The sequence below is a fragment of the Myotis nattereri genome, assembly GCF_964212035.1.
Source record: "Myotis nattereri genome assembly, chromosome: 5".
Classification (NCBI taxonomy): Eukaryota; Metazoa; Chordata; class Mammalia; order Chiroptera; family Vespertilionidae; genus Myotis; species Myotis nattereri.
The window spans coordinates 90,048,703-90,065,510 of record NC_138080.1 but is presented as its reverse complement, the minus strand read 5'-3'; the positions used below and the strand labels follow the sequence as shown (position 1 = coordinate 90,065,510).

At 56.8% G+C, this 16,808-nt stretch overlaps 1 protein-coding gene across 2 annotated transcripts in view; it reads right to left on the bottom strand.

Annotated features, from left to right (window-relative positions):
• The window catches only part of SYNPO (synaptopodin), a gene marked incomplete at both ends in the record, with an annotated part of 35,161 nt that overhangs the window by 2,074 nt on the left and 16,279 nt on the right, over positions 1-16,808 (bottom strand). The window contains 2 exons of one of the 2 annotated variants that reach the window (XM_081091018.1): positions 2,055-6,295; positions 11,446-11,561. In XM_081091018.1, coding sequence (XP_080947144.1) covers positions 3,918-5,963 — 2,046 coding nt within the window. Of the gene's footprint in view, positions 1-2,054; positions 6,296-11,445; positions 11,562-16,808 lie in introns of those variants that run through there. The other variant, XM_081091017.1, reaches the window with a different exon arrangement.

Sequence of the window (16,808 nt, the reverse complement as noted above, 5' to 3'; positions counted from 1 at the left end):
TACATCATGCTTAAACAGTCTGAACTGGTATGAAAGTGTAGGGAGTGGGGATCCTTCCCCAGCATGGATCTGCTAAACCAGTTGTTCATCCAATCAGATCCCAGCAACAAACCAGTCCACTCAGCCTTCAATCCAATCCAAATTCACCACCAGTCATCCCTCAGAGTCCAGAACTAGCCAGTCCGTTCAGTGCTTCCTGCTCAGTCGGTATCTCATAACATCCATTCTCTAATTCAGTCAGGGATCAGCCACAGCCAAGCCCTTCAGCCTCTCATCTGATCAGAATCTAAAAGCAAGCAGTGGACCTAAGTATCTGTTTTCTCCCATGTAGTGGCTACTAGATGAGTCCAGACACAGAATTGGAACCTTCTGCATGGAAGGAGAAACAGGCCCAGAGGTGGGAAGGGGTTGTCTAAGGTCACATAGGAGTCAGGTGCAGATACGGGACAAGAATCCAGTTCTTACTCTTGATGGCAGTTTGTACAGCAGTCTGAACAGTTCTTCATGGGATGGTAATGCTGGAGTGACCCTGGGCCTCAATCACCAAGTAAGAAAGTTAAAGCTTGGCATGGGATCCACCCCTTATACTCCCAGGATCAGAGTTGTTTATACGTGAGCCAGAGACTCTGGGAGCTGCTCTGTCTGTGCAACATCCCAGGAAGCTTGCTGTCAGCCCAGCTGAGGGAAGTGGGGCCAAGAGTTCATGATCAAAGCCCATCAACACGCATTGAGGCAGAGCAACCAGGGCTCTTTAGCCAGAAGAGTAGTCTGAGGCAGGGGGAGCTGAGGTAATTGTCTGAAATCTCTAAGGGTTGTCTCTGCCTTTGGTGGCCACAAGGGGAAAGCTAGGGCCAGCAAGTGGAAGGAATAACAGCTTGTATTGGAATGTTGGGGGCAGTGGTGAACAGCTCCTCATCATTTGGAGGTGGGCCAGAGCCTGACCTCATCGGAATTGCCATGGCTGGATACTGACTCTCTGTGTGTGTGTATGGGGGGGCTAGTGGGGGGTGCACAATACAAAAAGGCTGCAGGAAATCAGAGCTGTTCACTCTCTGGCAAAGATCTCAGTGCACCCTGAATTTCTGTATATACCAGAACTGTGAAAGACACATGAGTGGAAATTCACAAAGTGCATCACTTAACGCAGCACCAGCCCCAAAGCAGGGCACATGTGTGGGGTGAAGGCATGAGGAGAGCAAAGTCAGACAGGAACTGCTAGAGACCAGACCTAGTCCCAAACTGCCTTCTGAGGTTCTTCCATTGCAATGGAAGGGGGAACTGAGGCCCAGAGGTAGGAAGGGGTTGTCTAAGGTCACATAGAAGTCAGGTGCAGATCTGGGACTGGAGTCCAGTCTGACTTGATGGCAGTGTGTTCCTCTCCACCAGGGGCAGAAATTCAGTGTTTTCTGGAGGCAGGTGGTGATGAGCATGGGAAATGGCCAGATTTACATTGTAGGGCAGAGGTTCTCAACCTTCTGGCCATTTAAATACAGTTCCTCATGTTGTGACCCAACCGTAAAATTATTTTCGTTGCTACTTCATCACTGTAATGTTGCTACTGTTGTGAATTGTAAGGTAAATATCTGATATGCAGGATGGTCTTAGGCGACCCCTGTGAAAGGGTCGTTCGACCGCCAAAGGGGTCTCGACCCACAGGTTGAGAACCGCTGTTGTAGGGAGAGGAGAAGGGAACAGGAAAATGTATGCGCTGGCATTTAAATTCCACTTTTAAAGAACTCAAACCAACCTGAACTCTAAGAGGTGCGTTTTCCCTAGGTTCTACAGCCTTTTTTTAGCCAAACTCTGAGGAAGGAGAAAGCAGAGGAACGTGCTTTCCATTGGGTCTGGCTTCTGGGGAAGAGGGCACCTTGCTTCCAAGCCAGCACACATCTGTGCCCCTGGCTGATCCAGACACAGCAGATGCAGGCAGCAAGGAGACACACCACACATTCACACCGAACTGAACAGTCCCGCCCCACTTCCCAGGCCAGAATCAGGGAGGAGGGAGACGGCCCTGACCGCCAGCCAGCGAGCACGGAAGAAAGAAAGCAAGACAGGTTTGAGGCAGAGTGTATTGAGAACAGGAGAGAAAACAGAGTGGGAAGAGCTTGGCCAGCCTGGCCGCAGGCGTTGCCGGATGGAGGGTGGGCTCTTCCAGGAGTCAAGGGAGCAGGTCTAGGGCGGGGGCTTCACTCTGTCCTGAGAGGGGGCTGCATGGATCTGCTGAGCTCACTCAAGGCTTCCCCATACATGCCCCTGCATTCTGGGCAGAATGAACTCACTGGGAAGGCACCCCGTTCCCATGGAGATGAGCCCGGAGCTCAGGAGAACTGCAGGCTCAGCCCAGCATGGGCACCGCCTCCACCACCCCTCTCCCCACTGGGGAGCCCAGAAATAGGGCTGGAAAAGAGTAAGTGGGTGGTGCTCGGGCCCCAGCCTTGGGAATCTTCCATCTGAATTCTGCCTCTTGCCTCTGTATTTCACCCCCCACAAAGCCTGGTGTTGGGGGGCTGCAGCACATAAAACTTTCAGAGGTGGTAAAGTGCTCATACTACCTGACTGAGCACCCCCACTGTACTATGAATGGGGAAACTGAGACCCAAAGATACACATGGAGTCAACTCTTACGTCCCAGGCTTTTCCTCAGAACCTTAAGGTCTCCTCCGTCCCATCTCCCTGAGCTGCTCTGCTCCCACTGCCCCAGCAGTCCTGCACCTGAGCCATCCCAGTCTAGGCTTCCAATCCCTCGACTCCTCCAGCAGCTCATTCCAGCCACACCCTCCCCAGAACAACCTTGCAGACATCTCATCTCCATCTGTCCTACAGCAACTGCCCATCTCCTTCTCCTCCTCCCAGGGGACTGTCAGCACTTACAAGGCCTTTCTCCCAAAGCACCAGCCTATCTTCTCACCCTCACAGACTGTCACAGCTGGTGGAGCCTTCACTGTCTAAATGGCCAAGGAGGGGAAAGTGACTCGGCCAAAGTCACTCAGCAAATGAGAGGCTGAGGGACCAGACCCTCCTCTCCTGCCCCTCCCCCTTCCACTGCGTGGAGATGGCTGCTTTCAGTCCGGCAGATCTTGGCTGAGGTTGCAGCCAGAGCAGCCATTGGATACATTGCCAGGGGACTCTCCTCGCTGCACAGCCTTCTACAGGGCTGTCTCTCAGGGGTCCCTGGGACCTCCCCTACCCCAGAGCAGTGGGGGCAAGCCAGGTGGAACCAGGGTAGAGGTCTGGGATGAGCTGCTTTAGCTGTCCCGTAAGCGGAGCCAGGTGTTTGGAGAAGGCATGGAGGCAGCTGACAGAGGGCAGGAGAAAAGCATCAGACAGCAGTAGGCTAAGTCTTCATCCAGCAGGAGGAAATGTGGAGGCCGAGGCAAAGCTCTCTGAAGCAGCGGAGAGGAAACGGTGTCCAGAAGGCAGAGGTGGAAGAGACAGACCCGTGGAGGTGAGAATCCAGCAACAGGCAGAAAGGTGCCAGGAGTCGGGCCACATGAGGGTGGTCCCGCTGTTCCACAGGCTCTGGCAGGATGTTTGCTCCAGAAGCCCGTGCGGAGGTCCCCTTCCAGGCCATTCCCCAGCAAGACGCTGGCATCCTAATAGCTCACAAAGGCCAGAGGAAGCCCCAGCCTCATTGGCGCCTGCCTCCATGACCCTCCTCCCGCCCAGTAGCAAGCTTTCTATCCCTGACATGGAGTCCAGCCACCCTCAGAGCAGGGAACTGGCAGCTGCAACTCAGAGAGGGGAGGTGACTTGCCCAGCGTCAGTCAAAAAGCTAGCTGGCAGCAGCATCAGCCCGTGAGCCCTGAGTCCCCATACGCTTGACTCTCAGCCCTGTGCCATTTCCTGCCACATCTGCTTTCCATCCTGCCCTCAGAGATGGGGCCCTGACAGGCAGTGGGATCCCTGTGGGTCCGTTACTTGAAGCAGAAGGAAGGCTTCCACACCTGAGCCTCGATCCCGGCATTCCGGGTGTTGAAGGAGGGCCTGGGGGCCTGCTTGGCTCGGGGAGACCAGGCTCTGGAGGGAGACACTGGGGAGATGTCGCTGCTGTAGGTGGGGCTCACGGCAGTGGGCTGGAGGCCGTCCTGGCCTGGGGCTGTGTAGAGGCCTGGCGAGGAGCGGGAGGGCCGAGGCAGGGAGGGTGACCGTGGGAGGGTCGCCTTGGGCAGGCTGGGCACCAGGTCCAGAGAGCTCGGCTTGGCGGGTGAGGCGGCTCTTGGTGAGGCCTTGGTTGGCTCCTTGATGGGGGAGAGGACAAAGAGCGAGGGCCGCAGCTGGTAGGGCGGCTGCTTGGTGGGCTCTGGGCGCAGGACCCCATTCTCAGGCAGGTAGCCATGGTAGAGGGAGGCAGGTGGGGTCCGAGCTGGGCTTCGGGATGCCACTCGGAGGCTGCCGGAGGAGTACTTCCAGGACGAAGGCAGGGACATAGTGGGTGAAGGGCAGCGGGCCAGCTCGGCGTGGCCCGAAGACTCTATGACATACTTCTCCATGCGGGACTGGCGGCGGGCATAGAGCTCAGCCCCTTTCCCAGAGGCTTCTGACAGGTTCTGGTTGGGTTTGGGCTTCGGTTTGGCCTGTATGCGCGGGGACTTGAGGCAGGAGGCCCACTCGGGGACAGCATTCTCGGCTGCGGTGGGGCTGTCCCTGTCCCTGTCCCTGGGTGCTGGCTCCTGCTGGAAGTTGGAGGCCTCAGCCCCCAGCGCAAAGGGCTCCTCCTCCCCTCCAGCTTCCCCCTGGTCCCTCTGCCTCCGCTTCTCATCAGCTGTCTGTACCAGATCCAGCAGGTCTGGATTTGGCGTCACCTTGGGCTTCTCCACGAAGGTGAACATGGATTTCCGGCTGCCCCTTCGGGCCATAGACTCCTCCAAAATTCCGGTCTTGCCGGTGGGAACCGCCTGGCCCTTCAGATGGGAAGGCTTGGAGTCAGAGCTGGGGTACAAGGCGGAGTAAGAGGGGGGAGACCTAACCCGGGACGCCTGGGGAGCGGTGGACAAGGTCTCAGCGTAAGTGGGGGGTGGGGCGAAGTTCCCCAAGGGGCGTCTCTCCAAGGCGGGGCTGCGCTGTGCCATGGGCCTCCTCTCCACCATGGGGCTGTGAGACAGAACATGTCTCTGTGGCCGAGGGCTCCTGTCGGCCATGCTGGGGGGCTGGGAAGCCGGGGCCTTCCCCCCGAGATGTCTTCTCTCTACCATGGGGCTCCGCTCCATCGGGCCAGTGCTCCCTGGTGCCTGGATCCCAAAGGGCCTGGCCGTCCTGTTGACCACGGATGGGGGTTTGGCCAGCGTGAGGTGGACCTCGCTGTACAGCTTGGTGGGCGTGGTGGGCGTGGTGGCCACTGCCCGCCCTGATGTCTCTTGTTCTGCTGACACCGCTGGGGCGCTGGGCTGGACATCGACGAGCAGGGAGCTGGACATGAAGTCTGGGGCTGGGGACCCGGAGCTGGGAGCCGCTTCTCTGGGGAAGGTGCTGCTGGTGGTTGATGGAGCTGATGCCTTGTCAGTTAGGAGTGTGCTGGGTCTCACCTGCTCCTGGGGTTGCCCGCCAGCACACTGGGTGCTGGGTGTAGCATCTGGCACTGTGCCGGGCGGTGGGAGCTGAGCCTCCGAGGAGTTCTGCTGGAGGCTAGAACACGGCAGGCTCTGAGGGGTGACCGCCGCCGCTGGGTTCTGATTGACATCTGTGGCTGGCAGGTGGTGGCTGCCATTAGCAGCTGGTGTGATGAGAGCGGCACCGGGGGAGGCAAGGTTTTGGTTGACATCTGGAGCTGGGCTGTGGACCTCAGCTGGAGGCGGGGTGGGTGGACTCTTCTGGGTCTCTCTGTTCTGGGACAGGTGGAGCCCATTGGCCGTCAGCAAGGCTGCGTTCTCCTTTAAATAAACCACCAGGGGCACCTCTTCCTCCTCACTGGCCACTTTCTCCAGGTGCCGCAGCAAGCTGGCCTCCTCTGAGCACCCCTCCATGCTGTGCCCAGGGACCCCTAGGTCGGAGCTCTCACCGTGGGGGTGCCTCGGAGGGCCTGGCTCGTGAAGTGAGGCAGGACTCAGGCTGAGCCCTGGGGCATGGCCTGCGGGGCTGCCCGGGGGCCCTCTCGAGGACTCCTGGCTTGGCGTCTGTCCCCTCCGGCCGTGGCTCTCCAAGGTGAACTCGTTCACCCTCTGCCGGCGCCTGTTGAAGAGCTGGACGCCTCGGGAGTTGGAGCTGGGAGGGGTGGTCAGCTGGGCTGCGATCTGCTGGCTCCGCGCCTTGGCCTCTTTCAGATCCTTCTCGGTGAGGCTCGTGCTCCGGCCCAACGCTGCAGGGAGGGACAGAGGCCGGGTTAGCAAACAGGGATGCAGAGCCACAGGGGTCCACCGACAGACAGACAGACCGACAGACAATCACCCGTGACCCTCCTACAGGTGACCTTTTCCTCTAGCATCTTGATCTCGACTCCCTGTTTTCTGGAATGCCGTCTGCTCATAAAGAATCCTGACCCAGCCATTTCTGGCTCAACTCCAATGCACCAGCTGTGTAAACCTGCCCAGATGACCATTTCAGCGTTAGCCAGCCCCTCATTGGAGCCCACAGGTTGCTGATACAGCAGTCAACCGAACTCAGGAAGAACACCTCACGCTAGCAGTCCTGGCCCCGCTATATCCTGACTCGTTTCCCTTCTCCTCTCTCACTAGGCTCTGCCTTGCTGGCTTTCTTTCTAATTCTTGAAAATGCCGTTTGTTCCTGCCCCAGGGCCTTTGCACTTGCTGTTCCCTCTGCTTAGAATGATCTCCCAGGCGGCATTCCAGGTCAGCTCCTTCTTGCTATTCAGGACTTGAGTGCCACCTCTCTGGAGGGGCCTTTCTCTGTAATCAGCCCTCTCCTTTTCTATCCCATCTCTTTGTTGATTTTCTTCATGGCATTCACCACAACTCACAACTATCTTCTTTATCTGTTTCCTTGTTCATTATCTGCCCGCCCCCCATACACTCTAGGGGGACAGTGACCTTGCTTGGCTTGTTCAGTCCTCTAAGCCTGGCCCCTAGCACAGAGCCTGGCGCTCAGCAAGCAGGACTGAGTGCACGAAGGAGCTTTTCCTAGGGCCCTTCACACTCCCAAGCCCATAGTATAGCCATTAGCACAAACACTAACACTTCTCTTCTTAGAACAGGCAGTACATTCACATGATCTAAAAAAATTAAAAACAAAGTACACAGTGTTCAAAGACAAAAAGAAAGCATACAGTGAGAAGTGTCCCTCCACCCTGAGTGTCCTCATCATAATCAGGTAACAACTGTCATTACTTTCTTCTATGTCCGTGCACAGTTTCTTCCCATTTTTATTTAAATATTTAAAAATTCTCATATTTTAATATCAAAGCAATAAATTGGGCTAATTTCAGCTAGAACATTGCATTGCTTCATGTTATCCTCACAAGAACACCAGGCGACAAGCATTCCTGGCCCCTGTTCTACAGAGGCGGAAAGTGAGGTCTGGAGACGTGTAAATAGCTCACCCAAAGTCACAGCAAAGGGTGGCGGAGCTGGAGGCAGAACCAGGTCCCTTTGGGTCCACAGCCCATTCTTCTTTCAAAAGATCCCTTTGGGACGTAGGGGGAACACAGCAGGGATCGGGGTTCAGTCTAGAGCTGAAGTCCAGGCCTGAGGTCAGGGATCAGGCTGCAGTCAGACTCCTATTAAGCTAAGTTCATGGCAGCAACCGTTTCTCTGTATATCCCCAGCGCCCACCTGGCACACAGTCGGTGCTCACTTTATGCTGTTGAGCAATGCCTAAACAAATGGGTGCACGAACAAATGGACCGATGGACAGGTGGATGGGACAGGCTGTGGCAGGATCAGCAGCTCACTCAGTGGCTGAGAAAATTCCTCCCCCACCCCACCCCACACCGCTGTGGGAAGCTAATTAGTTCTTGAGGAATCTGACCTTGCCCTTCCTCTCCCTTGCCCTCATTAGTACTGGCCATGACATGCTGAGTGAGTGGCCAGGGACAGTGTGTCTAGGTATCCTGCCAGCGGAGCTCAGAATTCAGGGACTCTCAGAGCTAGAAGGGCCCTTACAGAGGCGCAGTTTCACCACCACCCCCATGTTATAGACGAGGAAACAGGTCCAGAGAGGGGTGCAGGGAGAGCTCCCAGCAGGGAGGCCACACAGAGCAGCGTGGCTGCAGACAGCCATTTCACTGGGACCAGGCCCAGCAGCCACAGGCTGGCCCCAACCTCCTTTCCTCTTCCCATCAGGATCTGGCTACCCCCTCCCCCCTCCACACACACACACACACACACACACACACACACACAGACACCTGTGCCCACCTGGGGGAGATGAGGAGGCCCTGAGAGGTTGCTCAGCTCATGCAGTGCCCATCTCCTCTGCTCTGCTTAGAAACCAGGCCTCATGCCCAAATCCAGGCTCTGCCACTTGCTGGCAAGTTACTGCACCTCTCGGAGCCATTCCTTAACTGAGAAGGGGATGCAAGCACTGACGTTAGGGTCGGGAGGCTGCCATGCGGTCATGAATGCCTGGGGAGAGGGCTCATGCTACCCTGGATGGAGTGGAATTGGGGACCCACTCTTCTCCTGAGAGGGGTCAGAGGTTCTTCTAGCAAAGGAAAATCACTCCACAGATCAGGGTCCTGAGAGAGGAGGCGACCTAAGGCCACACAGCAGGGGATTCCAGCATTCTCAGGGCAGGGGGCTGGGATTATTGCTCCAAATTACAGAACCTCAGAGTCTCCGAGATGGCTGTCACCGAGTCCAATGCCTGCATCCCTAGAACCATGCCCCTGAGGGTACACACCTCTCTTTACACACTTGATCGACATGGAGCTCACTACCTGCACAGGTGCCTTCCACTAACGGACACTCCTCAGCGGAGAGCTGCTCCTCACATTAACTTCTGCCCCCGAACGCCCCCAGAGAAAACGCCGCCTCCTCCCAACCTGACAGCCCTGCAGGGAGTCACAGACAGCACATCCCACACGGCGTGGTCAGGACGCACGTGCCCAGTCCCCTCACACTTCTCAGGACACAGCTGCAACAATCGTAGCTGACACTGGCTCTTACTGTGGACCCACACCCGTGCTCTCCACGCACTGACTTGTTTCATTCCCACGGCAACCCTGTGAAGCACAAACTATTGTTACCCACTTTTCAGTGATGAGAGAACCAAGGCTCAGAGAGGTAAAGTGAGCCGCCCGAGGTCACAGAGCTGGAAAGGAGTGGAGCTGGCTCTCCCCTGGCTCCGCATGACTCCCGAGAGCACCAACCTTCCTGGCTGGCATGTTCCCTCAGCACGAGGCTCCTAGAAAGCGTTTCAATTTGAATAACCAGGGCTCCAAACAACCCTGCACCCCCCCACCCCCCACTTGCCTGCTTCAGTCCTGTCCCCAGGCTGTTCTAAAGGCCATGGATTTAGAAAGTTCTCAAATGGTGGGACATGAAGGCCCTCAGTGGGATAAGCTGGCCTGGGAGGCTTAGAGAGGGAAGGGCTGCAGAGAAGGCGGTGGGCCAGGACCTGGTGGGCTGACCCCAGCGAGACCAAGAGCCTCCCCCACTGCTGTTTGGGGACAAGAGGAACATGGCAGACAAGGCCAGGGGCCGAGAAAGCCCAGCCTCTGGTGAAGCTCCCGTGCCCTCCACGCCAGCCCACAGTGACTCCATGGAAAAGGAATTTAGCAGAAGGCTTGAACCAGACCCAGCTAGCAATCTACCCTGCCACCCTGCATAAACAAAGCTGAAAGAAGGGGCCAGGCCAGCCCCCAGCACCAGAGTCCCCATGGCAGGGCACCAGGGAGGCAGTTCCATCCAAAATTCCTCAGACCAGGGAACCCACCCCTGGCAGTGCCCAGCCACTGGGTCTGAGACTGGGCTCCCTGGTGTCAGAAAGGCAGGAACAGGCACCTCACTGAGCTCCCAATCTGCCTGGTACAGCCTGCACCTGTGCAAGTCACAACAGCGCCTCCCTGCCCCCCTTCTCTGTGCCTCTGTACAGCCAGGTTGGGAGCTGGCCCCTGAAAGACCCACCCTGGACAATGGATCAGAAGCTCTGAAGACAGGCCTTAGGAGAGGACGGGGTGATGGCAGGTGCAAGGAAGGGCTGCCGGAGGGAGGCAGGGGGCAGAGGGCCAGGGTCCACCAGGGTCCTCCCAAGCTGGGGAGGCGGACAGGAAGCCCTGAGCACACATTAGAATGAGGATGCAATGGGGCTGTAATTACTGAGCCCTCACTGCAGCCCAGGTGCTGTGCCAGGCCCTTTATACTCATCATCTTTTCAATCTTTCTGACAATCCCCAGAGAGAAGACTGTTATTCTTCCCAATTTGCAGATGAAGTCAGAGGTCAGAGAGACCTGCCCAGGGTCATACAACTTGTAAGTAGTAGAGCTGGGGTTCAGAACTCACAGTCTGGCTGCTGAGTCTCATTTCTTAACCACACTGCCTTCCAGACCCTGACTCTGGGCGGGGGTGGAGGGCGGGGAGCGGGTAGAGGCTTTCACATCTCACGATCAGTGCCCCGCAGTGCCCTCTCCCCAGCATGGTCAGCTGCCAGGAACAACCCAGGGTTTCTCCCCTTCCTCCTCTTGGGAGAAGAGTTCTCACTAAGGCAGAAATGATTGCTGGGACATGAGAGCTCATTTGGGAAGAACGCGTTGGGGTCAGGGTCCTGAGTTGTAGCTGTGTACAGGCGATGCCCTTCCTCCCCCCAGCAGCTCTGCAGGCAGCAGCCTGCTCTGCCCACCGGCAGGCCTGTCTGGACGAAGGAGGGAGGTGGGGCAGGGGAAGGGAGGCCAGAGCAGAAGGTCAGGACAGCGAGAGAATTCAAGGAAATGTTCTTCATACGGCTGCCGTCAATGGGAGTATCCACCCCGCTGGGGCGGAGTGGGACAGGGGGCAAGAGGTAGGAACAGAGACTGGCTAAAGGCAGCCCACTCTGGCTGCCGGGGAGGCTTGGCAACAGGACAGGTAAACAGGCTGGGTAAACTGCCCCCCTGGTGGAGTCAGGAAGGAGCCAATGGCTGGCCGCTGCACAACCTCTGGCTCAGCTGGGGGCAGGAAGATGAACTGGGCTGAGTAATGGTCTGGCTACCTTGCCAGCCCCTGCCCCATATCCTCCCCGCTGGAAAGAGGAAATGACACAGCCCTCATTCTCTGGAGAGTTCTCCATCCATGCCAAAGTCCTGGTGAGTGCAACCTGACAGTCCCGGCAGACGGCCAGACCTCGCAGGAGGAGAATAATTCATACTACGGTGGGAAGGACTGCCAGGACAGAAGAGATGCCTAGGAACAAGAGTGGGGAGCCTCAGACCTAGCTCCAGCCTTGCCACTGAAAGAAGTCACCATCCGCCTCTCCCTGGAGGCCCAGAGGGGAACTGAGACCAGAGAGGGATGCCACATGCCCTAAGCTGCACACCCCAAACGACAAAGGCACCTCTGAGTGCTCATCTTACTCACTGTGGCCCGGTCTTCCCTGCTGCCCAGTTCCCCTTCTGTGCTGAGCCGGCCTTGGTTCTCAAAGCCTCTGGGAAAGGCAGCCAATCGCCTCGCCGACAGAGAGAAAATCCCACATCGCCAGCAACGCGGAGGAGCTGGATGTGACTTCTCTCCTCCACAGATGACTCAGCCCAGCTCTTTATCAGGAAAACTGATTTTGCAACCGCCTTTTAAATGGCCTCTCCACCCCCAATCTCTTCCCCCGTCAATCTACCCACTGCACTCCACGCGGCCAGATTCATCGTCCTCCCGCTGGCTCCCCTCATGTCCTTCTCCTGCCTCCCCAGGACGTGGGGGAGCCAGTAGCAAGCCCTCACGGTGGCATTCAGAGCCCCTGACGTCAGGGCTGCCTGAGAGCTTGTACCTCGCTCTCGGTGCACTCGCAATGGCCAGAGCGGTCCAATGGCTGTGGCTCCCACACCTGCACTGGGAGTTCCTGCCTCTGCTGTGGGGTTTGCACAGACACCTCCCCGGGGAGCCCTTCTCTGGCTCACATCCTCGCTACATCCCCAGCCTTCGCACCGATCTCCAATGCCACCAGCCCTCCCGAAACCCTCCCCCGGCCCCCCCGTGCTTTATCTGCAGCACTTGATGACCTCATCGCTTTGCGCGTTACTCATTTTACTGAAAGTTGCTCCTCAGGGTGTGCTCACCGCATGCCAGGCCCTCGCTTCATTTCCAGCTGCCCATGGGGTCCCCGCACCCATCCCTGTGCAGGAGGAGAAACGGCTCAGGGGTGAGTGGCTTGCTCCAGCTGGCATAGCTAGTCAGAGGCAAGGTTGGGATTCAAACCCAGGCTGGCCCAGGGTCAAGTCCAGGGCCCATCCTGCGGGCCAGGCTGCTTCCTTCCAATGTCTGGCTTTGCAGCGATCTGGGCCTGAATCTAGTTTTGCCCCCACAGACTTCAGGAGCTGGGGGCAGGGGCCCCCACTGCGTCACAGCTGTTCCTTCCTCGCCCCCCACCTTCCGTGGTGCTCACAGAGTAAGGATGACAGTGATGAGGATGATGACAGCCAACCCGTGAGGAGCACCAGCTGCTGCCAAGCTAAGGGTTTAGCATGTGTGTTCTCATCGAATCCTCACAGCAGGCCATAAGGGAAGTTCCCTCACTCCATTGGACAGAGGGAAAACGGGGTCCGGAAAATTAGCGAGCTCACCCAGGTCCTGCAGCCAGCGAGGGGCAGGCAGAGGGGAGCTGGAGCGGGGATCTGACTGATCCCGAGCCTGGACACCTCCTCCTGAAGAGCTCTGCCCACAAAGCACACTCACTTTCCTCACCCACTGCCCCAGGTCCAGGTCAATGCCACTTCCTCCAGGAAGCCCTTGTCAATCCATTCAGGTTCCTAGATCAGTCCTTTTCTGCTCAACCTGGCCTACGGGCCTCAGAGCAGGAAGACTCAATGGCAGAAACAACAGGCTGAGAAAGCTCAAAACCAAGGCTGAGGGGAAGGAGGCTGTGGCCCAGCTCCCAATATCTCTCTGCTGACAGTGAGTTGGGATCAGGCAGAGCAGGATGGGTGGTTTGAGGGGGAACTTAAGACAAGGGCTCCCAAGTTGGCTGCAGCCTTGGCTGGCAGCTATCCCCACGGGCCACACGCACTGTTCCCCGCTGGCTGACCAGGACCCTGCTGTGGGGTCCACCTCTGCCAGGGGCCGGGAGCCACCGTCGCCCTCCTGCCTGCCCTACTGGCCTAAACATTAATCAACAATTAGATTTTCAGGGACTTGGAAATAGTGCCGCAGAGAGAGGCAGGCTCAGCCCCAGGTGCACAGCAAACTGGAAAGGGCTGGTTCACCCAGAGCCCAACCCAGGCCCCCGCCTCCCAGTCCAGCCCTGCTGAGCCTGCCCGGGCCTCCCTCACAGAGGAAACACTTAATCCAGGAGACAAAAGAGGTGGTGAGCTGGCGAGGGGTGGCGGTGGTGGGAAGTGACGGTTTCCCTTAAATTCTGCCTCTGCCAGGGGCAGAGCTGGGCCTAGGCCATTTCTGGGTCCATGGCCCCCAGCCCAGGCCTGGCACACTCTGGGCTCTCTATAGCTCCTCTTCCGGGCCCTGGGGCAGCCTGGGCGGCAGCTGGTCTCCATCTTCTCTAAATGCCCCACACTCAGACGAGGCCGCCCCCCAGCAAGGGTTTAATAGCCAAGTGTTGACTAGATAAATGACTGGAGGACGAGCACTCCCATAGCCCAAATCCACTCAACCAGGGAGATGAATTCTAGATTCATCTGGATCCCAGATTGTCTAGAGTCCACATCAGAGAGCTAGAGGGTGGTTCATGGGGAAAGCGGAGGGGCTGGGAGAGTAACAAGCCTGTGGGTGAAGAGGGAGATGAGACCTTAAACCACAGTGTTAGACCTAAGAGGCAGAATATTCCACCAAGTGCTGGGAGAATCTAGAGCAGCCGTGGGCAAACTATGGCCCGCGGGCCGGATCCGGCCCGTTTGAAATGAATAAAACTAAAAAAAAAAAAAAAAAGACCGTACCCTTTTATGTAATGATGTTTACTTTGAATTTATATTAGTTCACACAAACACTCCATCCATGCTTTTGTTCCGGCCCTCCGGTCCAGTTTAAGAACCCATTGTGGCCCTCGAGTCAAAAAGTTTGCCCACCCCTGATCTAGAGCCTCAGAGTGAGATGAGTGAGGATGAAGCAACCTGGGAAGTCTTCCTGGAGGAGGTGGCATATGCCCTAAGTTTTGAAAGATGGAGATGTAGAAGCATTCCAAGTAACGAGGCAGCTTAGCAGAGGCTGGAAGGCTCAAGGCAATCTCCACCCCACTCCACCCCCCACCCACCCCCCAAATCAAGACCAGGTGCACAGAAAGGCAGCTTGCAGAGGAACACACCATGGGCTTTCCCGGAGGCTGAGGGTGAATGGGTTGGTCCACGCAGAGTTCCATGGGAGCTCTGACATTAGGGCTCATCGTGCCCAGAGGCCAGAAGCACTGTGCTGGCTGCCTCGAGGCTCTGGGTGGGTTGCATAACCTCCCCACTGCCCGGAGCCACTGATTCAGCTGGGACCCTCCGCCGCCTCCGCTTCCACCTCCTCGGCCTGAGCCATCTGTCTCGGCTGCTTCCCTCTTAGGGAAGAGCTGCCCAGCAGCCAAAAGCGGAGGCCAGCGCCCTGTGGTAAATTCCCCACATTCCTTCCTCGCAGAAAAATAAATAACCCGGAGAAAAAACGCAGGAGGAATGGCAATGACGTCCCAGCCCCAGGCTCACTGGCTGGCTGGAGTCGCAGTGCCCAGCGCGCAGAGCCCGGCGCAGGGTAAACAGTGGAGGGAACCCGTCCTGGGCTGAGGCTGTGTCTCTGCTGCTTTTGCACAGGAGGTGTCCTCACCAGCGCGCCCACCCCCCCCCCCCCCAGCCCCTGGAGGCTCCTCCAGGCTGTGCTCACTCTCTTGGGGTCTCAGCTCACTGGCACCTGCCAAAGAAGGCCTGGGAATCCGCCCTCCACCATGGCAGTGGCCTTGGTAGGCGCCCTTGTCAGGCGCCAGGCAAACTTCACTTCTGTTACTCAGGATGCTATGTTCAGGCATTTCGTTTCAGCACTGTCATTATTGTAGTATGTTGTTTGCCTCACAATTTGTGAAGTGGGGGGGACTGTTATACTCGCTGCACAGGTGAGAAAACCAGGGCTCAGACAGGTTTTGGGATTCACCAAGGCTATCTGCCCAGCGAGTGGTTTGCAGTTTCCACCCCCATTCCTCCCTTCCATGTTCATGCAGCTGGCCTGCCCTCCCCACAGTCCTCATTTACCAAATCCAAACCGAGGTGCAGCCTGTTCCCAAGGCATGCTGGGCAACCTTTAGTAAATCACTTCCCCTCTCTGAGTCCCAGCCTCCTCATCAGTAACACAGGCACGCCGGTCTCTGCTTGGCAGAGCCACTGCTGAGTAAATTAAACGAAGAAATAGTTTCTACAGTGAATAGCACTGTGCACTCCTGAGAGGGGTGTAACCTCAGCCTTTTGCACAAACCCACCCCTGTATAACTCTGTACCAGGGTAGGGCTCTGTCTGTCTCCCTCCAGCCCTCTCTGGGTCTGGTCTCTCTTTCCTGCTCAGCCCAGGCAGGCACAGCACAACTACCCTCACCCTCATCCCTTCACCCCCAGAATCCCCTCTGCAAGGGACCCCAGCATCACCGTCTACCCAATATGTGTAGCAGAGAGGACAGGGTTTGAACACCAGGTCTACCTCTCGCTAGATGTGAGGGCCTAGGCCTCCTTGGAGCAGTCCCAGGTCCAAGACTCCTGGGAGGGAAGGTGCGGCCAAGGTCAGCTCCCATCACTGGGTACGCAGCCCTGCAGCCAGGAGGGCGCTGAGGCCCTGGGCGTGCCAGAGGCTGCTGACCCTGCCATGCCCCCATGCCATTTACTAATTACCAGGCATGTCTGGCTCCCCTCCAGCAGGAGAAGTCTGTGCCAGAGGAGAGGCTGACTCATCCAGCCCCACCGTCCCCTCCCCTCGTCCCTCAACTGCAAAAGGAAAGCAGACTGGAGGTCAGGAGATTTGGTTCCAGTGTGTGTCCTGTCATAGCCTGGGTGCGACCCTGGACTGATTCCTGAGCCTTTGGGCTTCGTTTGTTCGAGTGTTCTGAGAAGGGACTGGCCTGGACCAGTGATTCCTAGAGTTGGGTGCCCCCACACCTCCAGTGGAAGCAAAGGGATTGAGGTGGTACCTGATCATGAAAACCTTACTAGTTATGTAAATTTCACATGTGTATTAGGAAAGGAGCATAATGAACACAGCGATCCTGTGAAAGGTAGATTACTGCTTAGGGAGAGGTAAACGTGGATATTTCAGTAACAAAAGTTAGTCAAATTAGCCCCAGCTGGTTTGGCCCACTGGATAGAGCGTCGGCCTGGAGACTGAAGGGTCCCAGGTTCAATTCCGGTCAAGGGCATGTACCTTGGTTGCAGGCACATCCCCAGTAGGGGGTGTGCAGGAGGCAGCTGATGGATGTTTCACTCTCATCGATGTTTCTCTCTATCCCTCTCCCTTCCTCTCTGTAAAATATCAATAAAATATATTTAAAAACAAGTTAGACAAATTAAAGACAATTAGTAAGTTAGGTGGTGCACGGACTCATTCACTCGACCACTATTTATTGCACACCAGCTGGGCACTGTTCACAGCCATGAGGAGAGACAGACAATCCCTGCTTGCATTCTATGAGGGGAGCAAGATAAATATGTGAGTAACTAGACACGTAAGTCCAGTGGTAAGTGCTATAGAGAAAAATGAAGCAGGGACGGAGATAAATAGGGGAGTGGCGTGCAACACATCACTGAGAAGTCACATCTGAGGAAAGAAGTGAAG